The sequence below is a fragment of the Camelus dromedarius genome, chromosome 15 (assembly GCF_036321535.1).
Source record: "Camelus dromedarius isolate mCamDro1 chromosome 15, mCamDro1.pat, whole genome shotgun sequence".
NCBI classification, from domain to species: Eukaryota; Metazoa; Chordata; class Mammalia; order Artiodactyla; family Camelidae; genus Camelus; species Camelus dromedarius.
In genome coordinates, this window is record NC_087450.1 from 58,686,331 (window position 1) to 58,709,085 (window position 22,755).

Sequence of the window (22,755 nt, forward strand, 5' to 3'; positions counted from 1 at the left end):
CATGGAAAATCTGATATACCGTGAAATCGAAGCCACGTAGAAAGGTTGGACTGCTGAAATCATCATCTCAGTCTGCTGATACTGTTGAAAAAGATGAAAGGGTGATTAAAATTACAGCTTGGATGGGGAGTATGGTGAGGAATGGAAAGATAACTCTTATTTTTCCTTCCACATAATACCGCAGGACAAGTAGAAATGCCAGACTCTTGAAGTGATTCAAGTGATTCTGCTGAAGCAAGAAAACTTAGGAGGCATTTGCCAGAAAGATCGAGGCAAGCTGCACAAGCCACAAAAAGACCGATGAACGTGGAGAGGATGTCAACACCGAGGAGAAAGCATCTCAGTTCTATTTTACGATAGTCACGTCATCACAAGATGAGTGTTCGCGTCCATAAATATGAAAGGAATAAACAGCATTTGGTGTGAGTTAGAAAATATTTGTCATCACAATGCCTCTAATTTACTAAATGTAACCATCATGTGGATGGAGAAGAAGGGGCTACAGAGGGATTAAGAAGCAACTTTATTTTTCCTCAGGACCGCTCCTGGAAGTGCTCCAAGTTGACTTCTTGGTTCCCAGACAAAATTTCCAGTGGGCCTTAGAATTCTCATAATTTTTCTCATCATTGTTGGATCATTGAATATCGTCTAGTCACGTTTGGTCATTAAAAATGCTCAGTAACTCGGTAAAACTTTAGTAACTAGTAATTAGCTTTAGTAATTCAGTAAAACTCCTAAACGTAAGGTTTTTCCCTTTCCTAGCGAAGACGAGCAGTGCGTGGGGGGACCCTAGCTGATAAACCTATTTCCACGCCAGTGTTTCTCCGCCTTCCTGCCGTCCTTGGAAACTGCTCCTCCTCCCATCTTCCATTCAAATGTTCACTAAAGGAAAGCCTGTTTCTAGTAGCTTCCTCCCGGGCTGTTATCTGGACGGCTTTAAAAATATTCCTAAAAGAACAACTTGTATACTGAGTATCTTCAGGGAGCTGTATCTGGGGGAAGAGGTGGGGAGGGGGTGCCAGTAGTGTGGCCGACTGTCTTGTCAGTGTCTGGGACTGGATGTCCCATTTCTAGATCAGGATTTGCAAAGCTCTTGACTGAGAACCACCCCCCCACCCCACCGACCTCCCCTCCCAATTCCCACTGCAGTACAGCTATGCTAGGGACCAGCTAAGCTAGAGAACCACGGCTTCCTGTCCCACCCGGCCCTTCCTTACAGTTGTAGTCCAACTGTCCCCAAGAGAGGTGTGTGTGGCTCACTGCCTCTCAGTCCGGCTCACACCTTGTGGGCAGAGCCCAGCCTCGGCACAAAGCCACCTCCTGGGCTTGTTGTGGAGGGGCAGTTTCATCCACCAGTACATGCAGCTGGAGTTCCAGAAATTCCAGGGTGATGGGCCTGGGGTGGTGGTGGCGGTGGTGAGGTGGGGTTGAAAGGGGAGGATTCTCATGGGGGCAGCTCTCCCCACAGTGGTGTCCCATAGGGGAAGCTCGCAGGGACTCAAGAGCCCAGTCACCCTGAGTCATCATCGCACTGACCAACACACTTGGGATCTTCTGGTGCCCAACCTCTGATATGTAACACACATTTTCCCTTTGTGTTCACAAACTCATCCAGAAAGCCTGTCACGTGCCTCGCTGCTGCTTCAGATGGTTCATTACAATTAGAGCACCGGCTCCCTTGCTGGGGCTGCAGGTCCCCACGAAACCTCAGATTCTAATTCCCATGTTGCTTTCACAGTCAGTGGTTACTTAAAGGCTACTGGCTAGCCGGTGTAGGTCCTCCCCTCAGCCAAGTGGTTTGACATTGAAAAAGGATATTCATATTTGAAATCACTGATTTGGACACAATGGGACAAAAACCAAGTCTGAGAATGGTGTTTCAGTGGAATCAGCTAAGGAGATATGTTAAATTCCCCAAGTGTCAAGTTTTGATTTTTAAAAATTTCTACAGATGATCCTGATTTGGCACCACTGAAAAGCAGCTCCCAGTGGATTAATCTGGGAACTCAAGGAAAAAGCCAACAAGGAGAATGCGTGCATGAGATGAGAGGGCACCCCAAAGCAGCGACGGAGGCGTAGGACAGATGGAATGATAAACCCTTCCTGAGGTCATGCAGAAAGCTATCTCAGAGAGGACCACTTAGGCTGCATCCTGAAAAATAAATAGGATGTATCTATTCAACTCAGCTGGACAAGAGGCAGGGGAGACTACCCAGTGGAAAGGGAACAAAACTCTGGAAACAAAGCGGAGATGAGAAAGAACATGGCCCAATGGTCCAGGAACTGTATTTTCCAGCCTGGGGGCGGGGGCAGGATGGGAGGAGAGTAGTGCACAGGACAATGGCAAGACGTCTGGCAGGGACCAGCTCCTGAGGAGACTTGCAGGTTAAGTACTATTTGGGAATTTCTTCTGTGGAAATGGAAGGCTGCTGGGGAGTTTAATCAAAGAAGTGACATGTTCCCTGATCTCCTGGGGAAATGGTTAGTGGGGCACCAGCAGAGGCAGGGACAGTAGCTGGGGGCTTTTGGTATAGTCTTAGTGGGGAGCTTCTGAAGGCTTTAAACAGATCAGGGGTGACGAAAGTAGCTACTGTCAGGCAGTGGGGGGCTGGATGACTTTAGGGAGTGGTGGAGGAGGAGGAGGTGTATGATTTCCCAATTCCTGTCTTGGTAGATGGGGCAGGTGACAGGTCCCCTGACAGTGTCAGTACAGGAGGATCACACTGGGTCAGAGGGGTGACAAGTCCAGCTTTGGGTTGAATTCTGAAAACATCAGCCAGTTTAAGGGAGGTGGAATCTGGGAGGAGCAGCCAGAGAAATAGGCCGAAAACTAGGAGAATCAGAGTCACTGAAGCCCAGGGAGGGGAACATTTCCAGGAGGGTATCATGAACAAAACTGCCGTGAGTGGAAAAGCTGTCAATCACATTTGGAAGCAGGCAGGTCAGAGGTCCCTTCTGTAGAGATCAGGGTGAGGCCAGACTGCCAGGCTGCAGAGAAGGGAGTGAGAAAGCTGGGGAGGCGGTGGGATCTCTGGACCCTGGACCCGGAGTATAAACCTCTCAGGTGTCCTGGATTCTGGAGGAAGGGATTTGAATTGGCCTCCATTTGCAATGTGTTGCAGGGTCTCTTGAAGATATGATTGTGGTTTATTTCTCTGCATATGGTGAACAGGGACTGTAAACTAATCCTAGTAAGAAGGGTGACATTGACAAGAAAGAGTGTTGCCTGGGGCCCTTGTCAAATACACCTATTTGGTGGCCAGAGAGAACTCTCTTCCGGGCACCTGCCTGCCGGCCCGGCCCGGCCCGACCAGCTAAGCCCGCGCCCGCAGCCCCCTCCAGTCCCGCCTCCCCCTCCAGTCCCGCCTCCCTTGGACCACGCCCACAGGTGGGCGTGACCACCGCAGCCCCGCCCTTCGCCCCGCGTCCACGTGATCTGTCAGTTCGGGGAGATGGAGGAAAATGGCCGCCAGGTAGAGGGCGACTCGCTGAAAGCCGCGGTCTCTCCCTTTCTCGTGTTCTGACAGCGCCTGCGGCAAAGCGGGCCCTTTCCGCCCGAGTTGTTGGCGCCGTCCTCGGGCCGGGTTGTGAGACGGTCAGTGTGGTGGTCGGGTTTGCGTGGGGACCGCAGAGAGAGGAGGCGGGGGCCAGGCCCAGCGGGGAGGGGCCGTGGCCGGGAGTACAGCGGGGCGAGGCCGGGAGGGAGGGAGCGAAGGCCAGGTGAGGAACGGTGAGGCAGCGCGTGGGGAAGGGGCCGTGGCCAGGTGAGTAGGGGGCGAGGCCGACTGCGCGTGAGGGGCCGCGGGCAGGTAGGGAAGGGGCGACCCGGGGTGGGTGTGGGGGCCGCGGCCGGGCCCCGGGACCCGGCTTTCCGGGCGAGTCTGCGCTTGCTGGAGCGTCGGGAGGCTCTCGGCCTTGCTGTCTCAGACCGTCAGCCTCCCCAGGGGCCGAGAGGGGGTGGTGGGGGGCAGGTGTTCTGTGCGGAGCCGCAGCCGGCGCACCCGCCGCCTCGAGAACTCCCTCAGCTGGTACCGCTAAGGCAGGCGTTCGAGGTTTCTTTCCCTGGGCTTCCAAGGACGAGCTGTTTGGTTTTTCTCCCTTTGCTTTCATAAGGGCCTCCATTGTCCTGTGCAGGCCATTATATCAGCAAAATATCAGCAAGCCATTGATTATGATGCTTCCATGACTTTTTTTAGGGAAGCGATTTCTTTGTCAGCCAGCAATGTTGGATTATTTTTTTTTCAAATTGTTTTGCCAAATGGAAAGGTTTAAAGCAATGAATATTTTCTTATTATTAACTATTTGTGGAGCCATTTCTGCTAGCCGCTAGGGGCACTGGTTAAAAAATGGAGCTTTCTTAGCCTTACCCTCAGAATTCCCATTCAGCGGAGCCTGGGGTGTGGCTCAGGAATCATCCCTTCTGATGGCTGATTTTGATACATTTTGTCATTGCCCGCATTTGACGACACGAAGGATCAGACATCTACTTTTTAAAGCACCGTAGGCGACCTTATGCAGAGCCACCCGCGATGGAGAAATGCAGCTGTAAAGTGTTCTTTGTTCTCTAGCTTTACCAGCATGGAAACCTTCATCAGAATCATTTTGGGTGCTTGTTAAAATGTCAGTTTCTGGGCCCCAGATCTACTAAATGGGATTCTCTAGGGGAGAAGCCCAAGGAATATGTGTGTTGACAAGCTTCCCAAATAACTTTGATGCACGCAAGTTTGAGAGTCTGTTTGAGTGATTTCCGGATCTATCTTTCCAAATACTGAGTGAATTATCCAACTCAGGTATTTTGGAGCACCTCAAATTCCGCCTGGCCTTGTTCACCCAGCAGGAGTGGTGGGGAGAAAGGGGCCAGTAACTAAGCAGAGAAAGGTCCCGACTTCCTCCTGACTTCACGGTTTTTAATCAATGACAGCACCATCCTCCATCACCTATGCTTGGTAACTGGTCATCTTTGACCTGTTATTTCATTTCCAGTCACATAATTTTAAAAAATTTCTACATCCTGATTCTCTCTGGATATTTTGGTATGTCAGAGGGTCCAATATGGGGGATTTTATACTGTTTAAGTTCATATCTCTCATTTCTTCTCCATCCCTGCCTCCTGTCCCCTGTCCTGTGGGCTGTTTTGGTGGTTCTCTGACTGGTATCCAGGGCTCTGATTCTGGACCGCGTACGCTGCTGGGGGAAATCTTTTCCTAGGTCATGTGAGTGTGCCATTCCCCTCTTCCTGCTTGTGCTCAAGAACTGTCATTTTCTTTGCGCTGTATCAGTCAGGGCTGTTAGAAGGCGAGGAACAGAGATTTACTCTTTTATCTCAAGGAAAAGGAGATTTATAGGGCAGAATCAGCAAGAAATCAGGATCCAAGGCAACTCCACTTTCTGTGTCTCTCTCAGGGGCCACATTTGTTTTCTCACTTAGGAGAAGACTTCTCTATTCATTCTGTTGGGTTCTCTCTCTACTGACTGGCTGTCTCAAAAGTGTATCATTTTGCCCCTGGCCCATAATGCCTGGGCCTCTGGTTTCTAATTTCAGTTCTAGAGAGAGAAATCTGATTGGCCCGGCTTATCTTTTTGAGCAGTCACGTGTCCTCATATGCTCATCCCTGGGCATGGCTGATGGTAGGGAAAACATGGCTGTTGAGCGTAGCAGGAGCTGTGGGCAGGCGACATCCTACAGCAGAGGCATCTTTAGTATCCCTATTCAGTTACTCAATTTCTCGGTTATCTATGATTTTTCTGCTTGCTCTGGGTCTGTAATAGGTTCTGGGGACATGTGAACAAAAGAGAGACAGTGCTTATCCTTGAAGAGATCACAGATCTAACCACCCTCACTTTTTACTTACACATCCCATACAGGCTGTTCATTGTTTCCTGGACATACACTACATGGTCACTCAGTCAGCAGTCTCTCCATCTCTTTTCATGGTGTTTTTGGTATGGTATGTCCTTCATTCATTTCCCACCTATTGGACCCATTCTTCGAGGATCACTCCAGAGTGATACTTCCATGATATTCCAGTGGGAGTAGGGACTTCTATTCATAGCACTTTGGTTTCTCCAGCACCTAAATTATGACCTGGATTTATCTGGGTGCTACAACATTTGCTTTTTGAATTATGTGGGGCTCGTTACTTGTGTATGAAACCTGTTTTCTCATCTCTAAAATGAGAAATAATGCTGAAGAGTATTGGAAAATCAAGTAAGAACGTAGGTATAAAAGCATCTCAAAAAGTATACAGTGATATATAAATGCTGTTCTCGTGATGACGATCTCTTAGGTCTTCTGGTGAACAGTTAGCTTATTGAAGGCTTGATAGGAATTCACTGAAGGCTATCATGGGCCTTGCACATAATGATGCCCAGAAGATATTTGCAGGACAGATAAGAGCTTGTCCTCTGGGCTTCATTCACCTGGTGTCTGCTGAGCCCCTCCTGTGTTCCTGGAAATGTGTCAGGCATCAGGGAAACAGTGGTGGCTAAAACAGACATGCTTCCTGTCTGGGATCACAGTCACTGCAACGAAGTACAGTGTGTCTTTAAGTGAGACTGCTCTGGACGGGGAACGGGGAGGGGGAGGGGGAGAATGGAGAAGGAAGGTGAGGAGGAGGGAGGGCGGGTGCCCTTAGCCGGCCTGGGAGGGTAGTGGATGGTCTGGGAAAGCTCACTGGGGAAGTGACATTGGAATTGAGACCTCTGGGCTGTCGGTAGGTTGGGCAGAAGTGTCTTTCGGGATTGAGGGGAGAAGATCCTGGACTGTGTTGGGGTGAAGGCGGAACGGCTTGAAGTTGACAGGGAATGTCTGAGATGATGGGAAAGAGGGGTGGGAGGTGGGGGCGAGGGTATTTGTTTTAAGATGGCTGAGAATGGAACCTGTTTTAAAGGATTTATTTCAGAGGGAAAGCAGGGCTATTCAAACGTGAGCCTCTGAGGGAGGGGTGGGGAGACCTGGCCTTAAGGGATGCAGTCTGATTTACTGGGCACGCTCGAGTTCAGACGCTTGACTGGCCTTGTTAGAAGCCTGGCTAATGGGAGTCATTTTGTAACTGTCAGCTGGGGCAGACTGTTTTCATCTGTTAAATTGAGAGATGTGACTTGATCAAATTCAGTTCAGGAGACATTAATCAGTTCTTCAATATGCACAAGAAGCTGTTTTAGGTGCTTCTGAATTTGTGAAGGAAAGACTTGTGAAGTTCCTCCCATTAGGAAACTTAACAATAGAGAAGAGATGGGTGGGTGGATGGGCAGAGATGACCAGAATTCAAGGTGTTAATGTTGAACGATCAGCAAACCTGCTGTAGTATTTCCCCCACGTACACAAAGTAGAGAATCGTATAGTGAACCCTCATGTACCCATCCCCCAACTCCAACCAACAATGACCAGTATTTTACCAAATTTGTTTCAGCCATTTCCCTCTTTTCCAGTCACCCCTTTCCTCCTCCAGTACTTTACAGAACTGTAAGCCCCGTAGGGCAGAAATAGTCTTAGCTTGTCAGAGATAGCCCGAAGCACAGTGCGTTGCAAATTACAGACCTGAAACTGTCATTAGATTGCACTGTTGGTGAATTACAGCTGTGTAGAATTGCATGCATTTTCTCCAAATTATATGACAAAAATAGATCACCTTTCTTTAGTAGAGTTGTTTAAAGGGTATCCTTCCAGTAGCTTAAGGCAAAGCAGGTTCATTTTAGATTTTTTTTCCACTATTTTATTACCATTTTCTGCTTAATCTTAGTCTAAAGGAATTAAAGTCTTAATCTTAGTCACTATCTCTAAGTGATAACTGTTCACAGCTTTATCTACTCTGAGGTGATACACGTGCAGTTCATATAATGAATTGGGGTAGAGAGGTAACAAGATTTGAAAAATTGAAGAATTTCAATCTTTGTTCTTTAAAAAATTTCATTTATTTAGCAGGGAGGTAATTAGTTTTTCAATGGAGGTACTGGGGATTGAACCGAGGACCTCATGCATGCTAAGTGTGTACTTTACCACTGAGCTATACCCTACCCTTGCTCAATGTGTGTGTGTGTGTGTGTGTGTGTGTGTGTGTGTGTGTGTGTTTTTGACAATTGAGGTCAATGTCTGTAGCTGCTTTTTCTTACTGTGTTCATTCAGGTCTTGTGCGGTATTGTAGTGAAGGAAAATACTTGATCCAAATAAGGGCTTTGTCAGACCTTTGTGTTTAAACTTCTTATTTTAAAGTAATTGCAGACTTACAGAAGACTTATAAGAATAGTACAAAGAACTCTCTTTTACGCCTTAACCAGATTCACCAAGTGTAAAATTAAAATTTAGGATGCACATAGTCTATGTAATTATATTCCTGTTAATCCCGTAACCATTTATTGATGAGGTACCAAGCCCTTACTTAGTTGCTGAGGGTGAAAAGATGAGTAAGATGTGATCTTGATTCTAGGATTTCAAAGTAAATTAATAATTGTGATACCTGATTGTCAGCGTAATACTGCAAGTTTGCGTGACACACAGGTGTACTGGGTGAAACTGGCCAGGGCAGGGCAGGACAGAAAGAGTGGAAGAAAGGAGGAGGAGGTCCCAGAGGAAGTGACCCCCGAGCTGGATTTTGAAGTAGTGTTTCTGTTTGTGAGAATGTGGAAGCTGGTCCAGGCGTTCTGGGTGTGTGGGTCAGCCGAGGCCTTGTGTGCGCTATGAGATACAGGGGCCCTGCTGTGCGCCGGGCTCTGTTCCCCGTGCTGGGGCTTCCGCAGCGAACAAAACAGAAATAGCCTGTACTCTCATCGGGCTGCAGTTTTGAGGTGGGGTGGAGAACGAGGAGGCAGACAGAAAACTAAGAAATAAAAGATTTCTTGAGTGATGCTCCACGTTATATGGAGGAATAAAGCAGGGTTATTGAGCGGGGAGTGATAGTGGGGATGATGGCTGCTTTATACGCAGCGATAGGAAGCTCTGATCACATGACAGGTGAGCAGAAACCCTGTGTGGCCTGAGCAAAATGAAGGAGAAAAGGAGGTGGCAGAGGGGGTGGAAGAGATCAAGCAGGGTCTTCTAGACCATGGTAAGGATCTGGGATTTTATTTTGAGAGAGAGGACAACTTGTTGGGGAGTTTCGGGCACAGGATGTCATAATAAGACTGATGATTCAGGAGGATCACTCTGGCTTTTGTATAGAGAGAAGATTGTGGAGGTGGCAGGGACTGCCATCCAGGCCCAGGAGTGGGCACACACACACAGGGAAGGTTCTAGGAACTACATGTTGGGTCAGTGCTTAAATGGAAAGACGGGAAGAGGAGGCTGGAGTTAGGAGGACCACATTCAGGAATTTATGTGTCATATCTGGAGGGTACAAAAATTAGTGTTGGGCAAACACGGGTCACTATTGTTGCTTTGGTATAGTTTGTAATGGAGAGAAGTTATATAGTGTATCTGTCTACTAACCATTTAGCCTTTTTGTGAAAGCATTTTGAATATACCAAATTTTTTTTATTATTCTGTTAAATTTGTTTGCAAGTCCTGAAAATTAGCTTACTGCAACATAGAGATTTTTTTTCCCTAGCCTTGATATTGGCTGTATCTGCCTTTTCCAAAAATGACATTAAGACATTAATTTTCTAACTAATTGTGCAGAAGAATGTACAACCTTATATTCCCATTAGACAGAAACTGCTTTGGACCCTAGACTGAAATGATACACATTCATTCAAGAAATAGTGTCTTCTAGGGGCCAGGAACTATGCAGGGATTTGGGTATTTGGTATAAAATAAAAGACAGTAGTCCTTTCTCTTATAAAGCTTATATCCTAGTGGGAGGGACAGTTATTAAATAGGTAGATATGTAAATTATAAGTTTAGAAAAGTGCTGTGGAGAAAATAATGAAGGATCCTATGAAAAAATGAAAAAGATCCTATGATAGAGAAAAATCCAAGTTAGGGGAATCCACTAAGAAAGGGTACTTAAGAAGTGTTCATATTCTATTAGTATGTAAAACAGCTAATAGTTACGGAGTTTGTGTGTATTAGGTACCGTGTTAATCCCTTTGCACAGAACTATGCAGTTACTTAAAGATGGTGAAATTTAGACACTAAGTTGAAGTAACTAGCCCAGTGATTAAACATTAAGTAGTAAAATCAGGAGAGAGACCTAGGCCGTCTGGTTCTGGGGTCCATCCTTTTAACCGCTACACTAAGCTACACTTGAAGAAGGCCTTTTTGAAGAGAGAACGTTGAAACTGAAGGCTGAACAGTGTTCATGTTTTTGTCTTTGTTCAGGTATGATTCTCAGGTGGTCTTGTTTTGGTCTTGACATCATGGTCGCACAGTGACCTTATCTGTTGGTGTTTTTTGAGATTGTTCATGTTCATGTGAGAGCTCCAAGGTCTTGCTGTGTGTGCCAGGCCAGCTCCTGGCACTCAGGGGCAGCTTTTCTCTTTCTCAGCTCTTACTGGGTGGGCGTTGTGTTAGATTTAAGGTGGGTCCTGCCTCAGTAACTTACGGTTTCAGGGCGATGTGGACAAGGATAAGGAAGACGGACAGCTGAGTGTGGTATGGGCAGTTTCAGTGTATGCACAGGGTGTGGAGGTGTCCCGGAGCAGGGGCACTGGCCCAGCTTAGAGTCAGCAGCCAGTTACTGAAGGCTTCTGGGAGAAGCTAATGTTAGAACCACGTCCTCAAGGAGGCATACAAGGTGTTGAGGCATATGTGTGGAGGATGGGCCTTCTAAGCTGAGGGGGAAGAAAATGCAAAGGCCTGGGAAGAAGAAAGCCTGGGGCAGCCAAGGAGCTGCAAGTAGGTGAGTCTGGCCAGAGCTGAAGTGTGGGTGTGAGTGGGCAAGTGGGTAGGGGTAGAGGGTAGGAGGGTTGGGAAGTGGAGAAAGAGATGAGACTGCAGCGGTAAGATGGGTCCATGCTGTGAAGGAGCTGCGTGCCTGCACCGTCACAGTCAAGAACCGAGTTCGTGACTCCTCCTTGCTCTTCGCAGAGCAAAGCGTTTCAGAGGAGCTATAGACGAATCTTTACAACGGCGTTGAAAGACTTAGGGACTTCAGTTCCTTGAATAACTGGTGCATAATAAAGCCATCACCTTCTCTTCTCCCAGCAAGAATTTTTTGGAAACTAACAGAAGGATTCTAAGAGGAGTGTATTTAGATCACTCTTGCTTTAGTGTGGCCACTGTATTGGATGGAAAAAAGACGGGAGGGAGGAGATACAAGTTGGGACACTGTCACATTGATCTGTGGTGTGAGACGCATTTTTAGGACCGGTACCTAGGTCACAACAGTTTCCTTTTTTCTGGAAACAGGGCCAGTGTTATGTGACCTTGTAGCCCTTCCAGCCCTTTGACTGTGTTCCAGATTGGCACGGGACATAATCTGTGCAGAGTCCTTTACTGGGATTTTTGGATTTGGGAACAAGGAATAGTGTGCTTTCTTTAACTTTACAGACTATCTGATTTGGGTTTAGAGAGTTGTTGGCAGCCTCATTCCCATTTGTGTAGAAGACGTTGGTCTGTACTCGAAGTGGACTAAGCCAGTAGGGAGTGAGAATTCTGCTGGCATTTGAGGTTCAGTGGCTCTCACCTTTCCCATGGCGTGGTTTTTGGAAATAAACTAGTATCCTTAATTTTTTTTTAGTTTTTCATAAGCTAGTTTAAATTTGTTTCTTGCACCTTTAGTGTAGACGGTGAAGGCCTGAAACTAAGGCACTGTGAGTGGGGTTGGCTGATCTCAGACATTGGGAGGTAAATTGGACAGAAAATGGTGACTGTTGAGAGAGCAGTAGATGCCTTGGTAGCGTGGATGTGAGGGTGGTGTTCCATGGTGGGGGCAAGTTGAGGGAAGGCAGGTTTTGGAGAAGCATGGCAGGTAGGGGCAACTTTGAGCGGTTCAGCTTGGCCTGGCTGTGGATGGGGAGGGGCTTGTAGAAGAGAGAAGGGTGGTAGATAGAGCCAGAAGCTGATGCCTCACTGAGATGTTAGACTTGATCCTGCAAAAGGTGAGGACAGATGCAGGTGCTGGATGTTGGTGGTGACCATTAATAAAAATCTCTTACTGGTTTCTGATGATGGAAGCATCACATTCTAGAAAATTAGGAAATAAAGTTTCTAAAGAAAATAAAAATTACATTAATACCATTACCATTTGATCTGTTTCATTTCAGCATTTAAAAATGTGTGTATTTTAAATAATTGAGACACTTTTTTCTTTTAATTTATTTTTTGTGATACTTAATATATCACAAGCATTTTTCTGTCCATTTTTGGGAAACATTTTGATGCCTGTTTGCTATTCCACGGTGTGACTATATCATAATTTATGTAATCTTTCCTCTAAGTTTTTTGTTCTTCTGAATAAAATTGTGTTAAATGTAAAATCTTTGTCCATGTTTCTTGTGTTTTTAGCTATTAAGTGAAGTCACTGGATCAAGTGTAACTTTTTCGAGGATTTAAAAAAACACGGTATTATTGAGGTACAGTTTACAGGTAAAATTGACCCTTTATAGTGTTCGGTTTTGAATTTTGACAAAGGTACAGTGAGGGGACAGGCGTGGGATTCCAATGACAGACATTCCTGTTCAAGAGTGGGGAAGAAGGGAAGGAAAAAAGGAGTCACCAGCCTCAAATTTTATTCTCTTAACAGAAAAAAGTTTTAAATTTTAATGATCTCAGATTTATCAGTCTTTTCGAGAACTGTACTTGTAGTGTTACAGCGAAGAAATCTGCTTAATCCAAAATCATCTTATGTTTTTTTTCTAGGAGTTTTGTACTTTTAGATATTACATTCAGGTCAGTTTTGGGTTATATATGTATTTGGTGCAAAGTATGAGTTGAGCTTTGTATGTTTATTTGTTTATTTGGTTTGGATGTTCAGTTGAATAGAACAGATCTGATTACTACTGATTACTTTTTTGGAACTTACGTTCTTGTTGTGGTAGGGGGACTGTAAACATGACACTTTGTATTTTTGATGTTGGTAAGCGCCAAGGCAAGGGGGTGGGAGTGCTGGGAGTGCTGTGGTGGGGTGTGTGTGCGGTTACCTGGTCAGTCACCAAGGCCAAACTAGAACATTTGATTTTATCTTGAGGGCTTTGAGAAGGGGAGGATGTAATCTGACTTGGAATGGTTCAAGATGTGGTTCTTCAGTCAGCAGCTGCTGCATCACCTGGGGACTTGTTAAAGGTACCGAGTCAGGGGCCGCACCTGGACCTACTTGTCAGCGTCTCTGAGGGAAGGGCCCAGGCATCTGTGTTTTACAGGCTTTCTAGGTGATTCTGATGTATGTTATGCTTTAAGAAGCTCTGGTTCAGCTTATGTTTTCAAAAGATCACTGTGGTTGCCTTGTGGAGGATAGATGGTGGGAAAGGCAAAATGGAGGCAGTTGGGATCTAGGTGAGAGGTCACAGTGGCTGGACCAGGGTGGTTGTGATGGAGCTGGTGAGTAGTAGTCAGATGCGAAATCCATTTTATAGGTGGAACCAAAGGATTTGCTAATAGATGGCATGTGGTATAGGAAGACGAGATAAGTATTGGATAATTCCAAGGTTTTGACCTTGGAAGAATGGAGCTGTAGTGGCCATGTCAGCTACTGAGATGGAGAACTTAGCAGGAGGATCAGGGGAGCAGTTTCTCTTATTTGTGGGTGGTGAGGAGGAGGAGGGCTTGGGGGATGGGTCTGGAGTTTGGGGTTTGGATGAGTTAAAAGTGAGATGAGTTTGACTCTTGGGAAGAGAGGAGGGGGCATTTAGAAGCTGAGTTCTGGGGCTCTGTTTTCACTTCTGCCAGTAGGGCTGTATTGTATAAGTTTAAGTTTAAGAATGGTAATATAGTTAATAGTAACTTTTTTCTTCTAATCACAAATTATGTGTATTTTATCTAATCTGCTTTAACAGGTATTGGAATAAAGAAGACTGTAGCTTTCTGTGAAGATGTCGGTTCTGATATCACAGAGCGTAATAAATTATGTGGAAGAAGAAAATATCCCTGCTTTGAAAGCTCTTCTTGAAAAATGCAAAGATGTAGATGAGAGAAATGAGGTGAGACCAAGCTTCTAAAATTTACATTCTTTTCACAAATATTTGTTGACTACCTACTGTAAGTAAGAAATGTGTAGTTCTTACCCTCCGTAATATTGATATAATTTTTAAATTGTTAAAAGTACTTCAAATTGTGTATTTTTGGAATACATTTGAATTTACACAAATGATTGAATGTTGAATTTTTGATTTATGATTTAGGTTTATGATTGAGACTTACGACTGGCTTTTTCTTCCCAAATAGAATAATCAATATTCAAGAAGCTTAATTATTAAAATCAAAAGTGTTTCTAGGAAGCTTTAGAAGAGCTTCTAGACCCAATCTTTCTATAAATAGATTAACCAGACAAAATTAGGACTTTTTGAAATATTTTCTTTCTTGGGGACTCAGCTCTTTTCCTGAATTGTTCATTCCACACACCTTGGGATGTTAAAGGCCCTGCATCTTTAGAGACAGTTATATAAGTCATGTGTTCTGCTTAATAAGACATGTAAGTATGTACTTACCATTTTCATTAACTTGCATTAGATATTTCTATTCAATAATATAAACAAGCAAAATGTTGATTATTTCCTCATGAACAACCAAGCTGCAGCATTTTGGGGACTAGTAAATTTTATGTATAAATTTTTTATGTGGCAAAGTATGTATGTTTTATCAAACTTAAGAAAAATAATTCTTTTTCTTAGAATTGTATTTTCAACACTGTAATTTATTTTGCCAGTGAGTAAAGTGAATAAGAAATGATTTCAGTTTTACACTAATGTATGTATATGTGTGCACATGGATGTGTCTGTGTGTGCAGACATGCAGAGTTTTATTTATGATTTTTTTAAGTGGGTAAAGCACATAACGTAAAATTTCCATCTTAACCATTTTTCATTGTACTGTTCAGTGATGTTCAGCAGTGTTAAGTAATCATTATTGTGATGTATCTCCAGAACTTTTTCAAACCTGAAACCCCATAACCATGAAACAACTCCCTGTTTTCACCTCCCCCTGCCCCTGGTAACCACCATTACACTTTGTTTCTGTGAATTTGACTGCTCTAGGTACCTCACGTAAGTGGAACCGTACAGTGTTTGTCTTCTAGTGACTGACTTAGTTCATTTAGTATAATATCCTTGAGGTTCATCCATATTAGACAAGATTCCCTTCCTTATTAAAGCTGAATAACACTGCACTGCGTGTGTTTATCCATTCATCCACTGACAGGCATTTGGGGTGTTTCCTCCTCTTGGCTATCGCGAGTAGTGCTGCTGTGAACGTGGGCATGCAAATACTGTAAATGTTTTTAAAGCTGCTAAATCAATAATTATTACTTTATTATTATTTTTTTGACATGGGGGTACCTAATTTAATTAAATGTTAACTGTCATTAAAGAAATTGTGATATAAAAATTTTATTACTGCAATACAATTATGATACCTAATGTTTTTATTGAATATTTATGCAAATATGATAATAGTTCTGTACATTTAGCTCATTTAAGTTGAATAGCACTATAAAGAACTATACTGTTATTTATCTTGACTTACAGATAAATGACTTAATCCCTCAATTTCCTATTCAAGATACTATCTGGTGAAATCTAAATGGAACCCTGTTTTGCTGACTTCAAACTATGATCTGTTTATGCTCTTTTGCCTTTCTTTCAGCCTTCAGAATAATTTCATCTAAGGATAATTTCTGTATTTTCAGTATTTCAAGTTAACAGAAAACTCCTGAGTCTTTGGAATTACAATTTTGAAAACTGATGTACAGTTTATATATCCTTAAGGGTCATAGATTCAATTAATTGGCTTTAATTTATATATTATACCAGTGACTTTGATGTCTCACTTTTTATACCAGCTGATTAGAAGGGAGAAGGATGCTGTAGAAAGTAACTCACCGACATTAGAGCTGACAGAGGCAAGCCTAGGCTAATAATTGATGTCTGTAGTTATGACTCAGAATCATAAACATAATGTTTAAGGTAATTGCTTAATAAGTAGCGTGTGTGCACTGCTTTTTAAAATAATGGTTGTCATAAAAGTTATAATCAAATTTAATGTTTAAAGGTTAAACTTCTTCACCTAGAAAAATCTATGCATAATATCTCATTCCCTAATGACCCTGGGTGAATGACATGTGACTACCACATATAATTTAGTATCCATCGTGACATGAGTGTCTGTATTTAATTTTGATATACTTTTGTATTTAGTCACTCAGTATTTGTGTTTCTGTTTACTTGTATTCTTATAGTAGCATCTGTTGTATTTTGCCAGTTACTGTAATTATTTGCTTGTGTGTATGTTGCCACTAACAGATTTTTAAATTCTTTCAGAGTTTGCTCACTCATTTACTCAACAAATATCTGAGTACCTGTGTGGCAGCCACTGTCCCCCACGGGGGATGCAATTTTAAACAGACAGACAGACATGCTTCCCACGCTCAGGGAGTTTAGGGCGTTTTGGGGAAACACAATAATCAGATGTTAATCACACAAATAAAAGTGTAATTACAAACAAGGATTAGTATACTAAATGAAATTAGAGGAGGGTAGCAAGGCTTCCCTGACAGGTTAATGTTTGACCCAGGAGCTGCTGTGTAGGTGGTAGTTGGTTGGGTGTGATAGAGGGACGACTTTGAGGGCCCAGAGGTGGGAAGGAGCTGGGGGGCACATTGGTGAGGAGGGAGTGGCAAGGCACAGATGAGGTTTCAAGGTAGCCCTGCTGTGGTCTCTCCACCAGTCAGGGTTTTCCTAGGCCACAGGCATGTAAGGATTTTGGTGGTTATCCAAAGGAGCAGTAGGAAAACTTTGAGGGTTTTAAGCAGTGGAATGTTGTCAAATTGGCATTTTGAAAAATCACAGGTATTTTGCCGCACACTGATAGACATTCAGTAAGTAGGTGTCTAAGGGAACCGAATTATTCGTGTAAATTTTTTCTCATATACCTTAGTATGTTTTAGCACCTTTAGTCCCACTGAAGTGCTTCTAACCTGTTTCACATCGCACCACTTACAGAAGGTGACAGTATGTGTGCTGCGCTCGCGGCAGAGAGGCCAGCTGGGGTAACCTGCCCCAGCAGCCAGCTGCCCAGGCCTGCCCCGCTGCCCCCGGCTGAGCGGGCACTGTCTCTTCCTGCTGTGACTCATTCCGGGCACACAGGCTGGGCCTCTCTGATGGAACTAGTAGGGGATTAATGAATTAAGGTTATAAAGAAAGGCTTAAAAAAACTGTGTAATATATACAAAACATGTATTTTGAGATTTACTGTTTTACTTTTCTCCCTGTAGTCCTGATAAAACATATATACAATAAAACCACATTCTGTATCATATTTTAACTGTATTGTTAGAGAATTTGGTTACCATAGCTATCCTAAGATTTTTACAGATATTGTGGTAATTCTTTTCAGTGCTGATATTATTTGTGTTTACTTATTTTGAATAAAATTGCAGTGCCAAAACCAGATCACTAATACTGTCGTAAAAACATTTCATCTTCTGTTTGACTTTTACATTATTAGTAAATAATTATTAGTAAATGGATAAGAGTTCAAAGGTGATTCTAAATTAATGCAGTACTGTAAACGGCACTTATAATAACATCATGAAAATTCAAGTACAGTCTATATATATAACTGGTATTTCAGCTAAGCATAGCACATTGACGAGTTCTCTGTGTCTTTTCTGTCTGCAGTGCGGCCAGACTCCTTTGATGATAGCTGCTGAACAAGGCAATCTGGAAATAGTGAAAGAATTAATTAAGAATGGAGCTAATTGCAATTTGGAAGATTTGGTATATATTGAAATATTTGCTATATTGAAATATATCAATATATTGAAATACTCATTTGTCTTTTTCTTTTCCTTACCTTAGCTATTTGTTTTTAGGAAGTGATCCAAAAGTAATAGATTACAGCTTGTACTTTAGCTGTATCCCATCTTTGCCTAGTAATACACTGTTAATTTTTTGAAAGAAGTAATACAGGAGAAATGGTTACTTTCAACTAAAGGGCTCAGCTCGTCATGTCTTTCATGTGTAGGTTGCACTGGCTAAACAAGGAGCACGTAAACATAAATTAAATGCTGACCGAGAAGATACCCGTGTATGTATTACACTGTGAAGTGTCTCCCCGTAATGGTATCTTATTATTATAAGCATCATTACAGATGATAAGCCAGAAAGACGTGGTCCCTCCTGATGCCACTTCTGGGGGATAAATCACTGTTCCAGGAGGCTTACATCTCCTCTTACTTCCTTTCTTCCCAGGAATTGTTTTTCAGGGTCACACATCTGGGTTTTTTTAATATTTGTTTTTATGATTCATATTGGTGATATTAAATTGATGACTTTAACTGAATGATCATCTGAATTAGCTTTTACAGTCCACTCATGAATAAAAGTTAGGATAGGATACTTGTAACCTTTATTTAAAGAATAAAGGAGAATAGTTCTTTATCACAGTTTCTGAACTCATCACATGGGGTCACTTCAGTTTAGTAGTTTGTAAATGTGCTCTGAGATCTGACGACAGGCTCTTTCATTTCAGGTTATAGTGACGGCTGCTAGCCGCGAGGATTAGCTTTGAGGTTTTGATAGTCATCTTTTCTCCTTTTTAAAAAACACGATATGTGATTAGAAGTCCAGTGAAAAGACTGAACAAGCACCCGGGAAACCATTCCTACACACTGTAGTTGTACGGGGAGACAGGTCTAACTTCTTATCAGAGCTTACGCCTCAGTGTTGTTTTAGAGCAGTTTAGAGAGGGTCACATCATGTCCATTTGGTACGATCATCTGGTATGTAAATTCAAATGTATTTCTCCTCACTTTGGAATGCTATTTTTGGTTTTGAAATGATAACATTTGTGTCTGTGTATTCAAGGATAACTGGACAGCACTTATATCAGCATCGAAAGAGGGGCACCTGCACATTGTGGAAGAACTGCTTAAATGCGGGGTCAACTTGGAGCACCGTGACATGGTATGTATGTTCTTTATATGTTATTAATTAGCTGAAATCTTGTTAACAGTAATAAATATGTGTGAAATCTTTCATTTTTAGGTATGGGGTGATGTTACAATAATGTTTTTAGGATTTGGGATTGGGCATTGAAATGACCCTCAGGAATGTTTTAAAACCCAGGTGATACAATGTACCTCTTTTAGAATATTCTTAGTCATCATTTTCTGTTTATTTCAGAGTTTAAAATTCTGAAATATTGTTAAAACAACTCATTACCCTTTATAATGTATCAGTGTTTTAGAACTTACGAGAGAGGTGTTCCCGTTAAGAAGAATTTTAAGAGGGACATAGTATAGTAGTATAGTTTTTAAAATATTTTCAGTTGTTTAAATTACAATTTTCAGAGTAATACTTTTAAATTTATTTGTAAATGTAATTGTGTTCAGATATACTGTCTGTGCACATTACAAGTTTAATGAGATATGATCCTTAATTATCTCAGCTCTTACTTGATCTTGACATCTGCTTAAAGCACAAAGGTGAAGAAAGTGATCATTTATGGCTTATTTTTTCTGCAAAATGTTCAGCCTTTTCAAAAGTTAATTTTAACAGGAGATAAGAGGAAGGAATTGAACTGCCTTGATGTAATGTATTACTTTGCTGATGATGCTTTATGAAGGACAGGTGGTCTGAATTTTTAAGAAGCTGCAGCACTCCACCATCCTGCACTTAATACTGTGTTGTACAGTGTGACTTACACAGTGTTCTTACCTCTGCAGCCTTATATTTATTCTCAAAATTTAGTGAAGTGCCTGGTGTACTGATTTTTATAGAAAGATGCAGAACCATTTGTATCCTCCCTATTTCTAAAAAATTTGAAGTGCATGGATATAAAAGTCTAGGGAGAGAAGTTACTGATGCCAGTAATCTAGGTGAGGGATGGAGATGTCAGGTGAGAGTAAAATGTGATGTTCTTACCTTATTGGTATATAAAGTAGTTGGGAAATTCTTGGAATTACCTAGTTCTCAGCATTTTATTAAGGCACCATACCAGTTTACCAGATGAATTAATATTAGGTGCCCATTCTATGCCTGGTCCCTTTCCATGCTTTATAACCTCTCTAATTCACTTCTCAGAAGAATCCTATGGGCTAAGGGTTCATTTTGTTCTCAGTGTATACAGTTCAGGAAATTGAAGCTCGAAGAAGTACTCTTTGCCCAAAGTCACTCAGCTCTTAAGCAGCCAGACTGAGGTTTGAGCCCAGGTCTGCTTTCTCCGGAGGCTGTCTCCTCTATGACTCTTCCATGTATATTAGCCAGGGAGTTAGGGACTGTGAAGTACACATTACGAAAATGTGTAAAAACTTAGCAAGATTTGTAAAAAGTGGTTTCTTAAACTGTTTTAGTTCTCTGGAGGTGACTATCTAGGAACATAGAATATTTTCTGAAGGAAAATATTCAGACAGCCAAAATAAGTCTTGGAAATTTGGAGGAGTCCAGCATGAATGTTTCCTATTTCAGTTTCCATGATATAATGCAAGCTTTGGACAATCATTTCCGGACTTAAGAGATTTGAATATACTGTTGTCTATTCCTCTGGGAGCTTGGGTATTTAAAACAACAGAGTAGTGATTTCTTAGAACAGTGATTTTGTAAAGCATATTCACAAAAGGACCTTTATTAATGACATCTGTGTGCTTGGAGACAATCCAGTGTTCTATTTCCCTCCCGCCACCGTGTTTTTTCCCTTCAGGGAGGATGGACGGCTCTCATGTGGGCGTGTTATAAAGGCCGCACTGAGGTGGTGGAGTTGCTTCTTTCTCATGGTGCCAACCCAAGCGTCACTGGTCTGGTAAGCGTTGAGAAAAAACTCATCTGTGATATAAGTGGTCAGTTGTTTTAGAGAATACTTAAGGCTGGACTTCATAATGAATAAAAATGATCTAGATCTTACTAAAGATAATAATGCAGAATGTGATTTCAAAACATAATGAGAGAAAAAACACAATGAAGTTTTTTCTCAAACTAATTTCTCTTTTTTTGTCAACAAAAAGGCAACTCTTGGAGCTTAAATATTAATTATAACTATATAACATTTCAAAAGGAGATTTTGAAATCCTTAAGTCTTGCCTGTTTTCAGTGAGTATGCATTCTCAATCTAAACTTTTCTTAAAGAAGGGAGACCATACCGTGTCCATACCACTTTTCTGTACATTCTTGTAGGTAGTAGTACCTGCCTTATTACTTTGCTTGAGACTTGATCTCAGACTGCAGGTTAGTTGTTTTATTGATGAGGGGCTTCCCTTCACAATGTATATGTATGTCAATCATCACATGGTGCACTCTAAATTTCTTATAACTTTATTTGTCAGTTATACCTCAGTAAGACTGAGAAAAAGAAATGGTTTTATTTCAGTTAATGGAAGGATTATAAAGAAAGGTTTCACATTCTTATTAGTCTTACCTGTTAGATAATCACATTGAATGTGTTGACTCTATAAGAATACATGTGTTCATAATGTATAGTTATTTAAGGTCGAGTACATCTTTGTTCCTGGTTATGTATTATGAGCATTATGTGTATTTTTAAAGTGGAGAATGGTCTGCAACTTGAATTTTAAAGATACGACTTTGTATTACTCCCTTTGTTATTTCCTCTTCTTAGGAGATGTGTTGTAAATATCCACCTAAAAGACCTTTTCTCTCCCTCCTGTCTCCCTACTGCCCACTCACCTGTCTCCCAGCAGTACAGTGTTTATCCCATCATTTGGGCAGCAGGGAGAGGCCATGCAGATATAGTGCATCTTTTGCTGCAAAACGGTGCTAAAGTCAACTGCTCTGATAAGGTAGGTCAGCAGGGTCTTTCCAGGTTCCAGTTCATATTATGTCCACTCAGTGTGTCTAACTTACAAGTATTTTCATATGATCTCATGAGGCTGCTCTGACATACCTTATGTTTATATATATTAATGTATTTTATATAGACTTAATGTATTTTGTGTAGACTGACATCTCATAGGTGGGTTCCTTCTAGGTGTTAAATACGTACTAAGTGTCCTTCCATTGTTTTTTATATCACGTTCATCATTCTTGGGAAAATAGATGGGGGTGCTTCTCTAGCTTCATTATTTGAAGTTTTCTATTATAACTCTTCTTTCTACCTTTGGTCCTGTCTGCTTTCTCTGTATTGTTGCCAGATGACCTTTTAAAATTCATTTTGTTCTCTCTCTCTCTCATACTTGGAATCCTAAAGACATCAAATCTGTTGATGCCTGATGTATAAAGATAATCCTTGCTGCCCTTTTTCCTGCTATCTATACCCTTAAGCTACCTTGCATGCTGAACTATCAAATGATGCAGGTTCCTGAACGCGTCTGTTCTCAGGCCTGCACGCCTTGCCCGTGCTCTTTCATAGTGTGGAGTGCCCTCTCCTCCTCGTCTGCTTAGCCTGCGTTCACCGGTCACCCTCAGCCTGTGTGCTAGCAGCTCCAGAAGGCTCCCAGGATTTGATTCTATTCGTTTTTTACAATCGTTAATCCCACAAATAGTTAATAAGTATGTATTTAATTGTGTCATTCTTTCTTGCTTTTGGGGAGCTTTGATGGCTCCTGCAGTTCCAGGACAAAGCCCAGACTTCTCAGTTTCCCCGTCTGTCCTCCCAGGTGTACTTCTTGCTGCTTCTCTCCGTATGCACTATGCTTTTAGACAAAAGATTGTCTACCATTCTGTGAACTTTCACGAGTTTCTATGAAGTGTGTGTGTGTGTATGTGTGTGTTTAT

At 42.3% G+C, this 22,755-nt stretch overlaps 1 protein-coding gene across 7 annotated transcripts in view; it reads left to right on the forward strand.

Moving 5' to 3' along the window:
• The first annotated feature begins 3,444 nt into the window (after positions 1 to 3,444).
• KIDINS220 (kinase D interacting substrate 220) overlaps positions 3,445 to 22,755 on the forward strand; it is an 88,328-nt gene continuing 69,017 nt past the window's right edge. For 4 of the 7 annotated variants that reach the window (XM_031466516.2, XM_031466519.2, XM_031466520.2 and 1 more), the window contains exons 1-6: positions 3,445 to 3,595; positions 13,870 to 14,013; positions 17,707 to 17,805; positions 18,895 to 18,993; positions 20,729 to 20,827; positions 21,720 to 21,821. In XM_031466516.2, coding sequence (XP_031322376.1) covers positions 13,906 to 14,013; positions 17,707 to 17,805; positions 18,895 to 18,993; positions 20,729 to 20,827; positions 21,720 to 21,821 — 507 coding nt within the window. In that variant the 5' untranslated portion in view covers positions 3,445 to 3,595; positions 13,870 to 13,905. The remainder of the gene's footprint in view (positions 3,596 to 13,869; positions 14,014 to 17,706; positions 17,806 to 18,894; positions 18,994 to 20,728; positions 20,828 to 21,719; positions 21,822 to 22,755) is intronic. The other 3 variants (XM_031466517.2, XM_031466521.2, XM_031466523.2) reach the window with 1 other exon arrangement.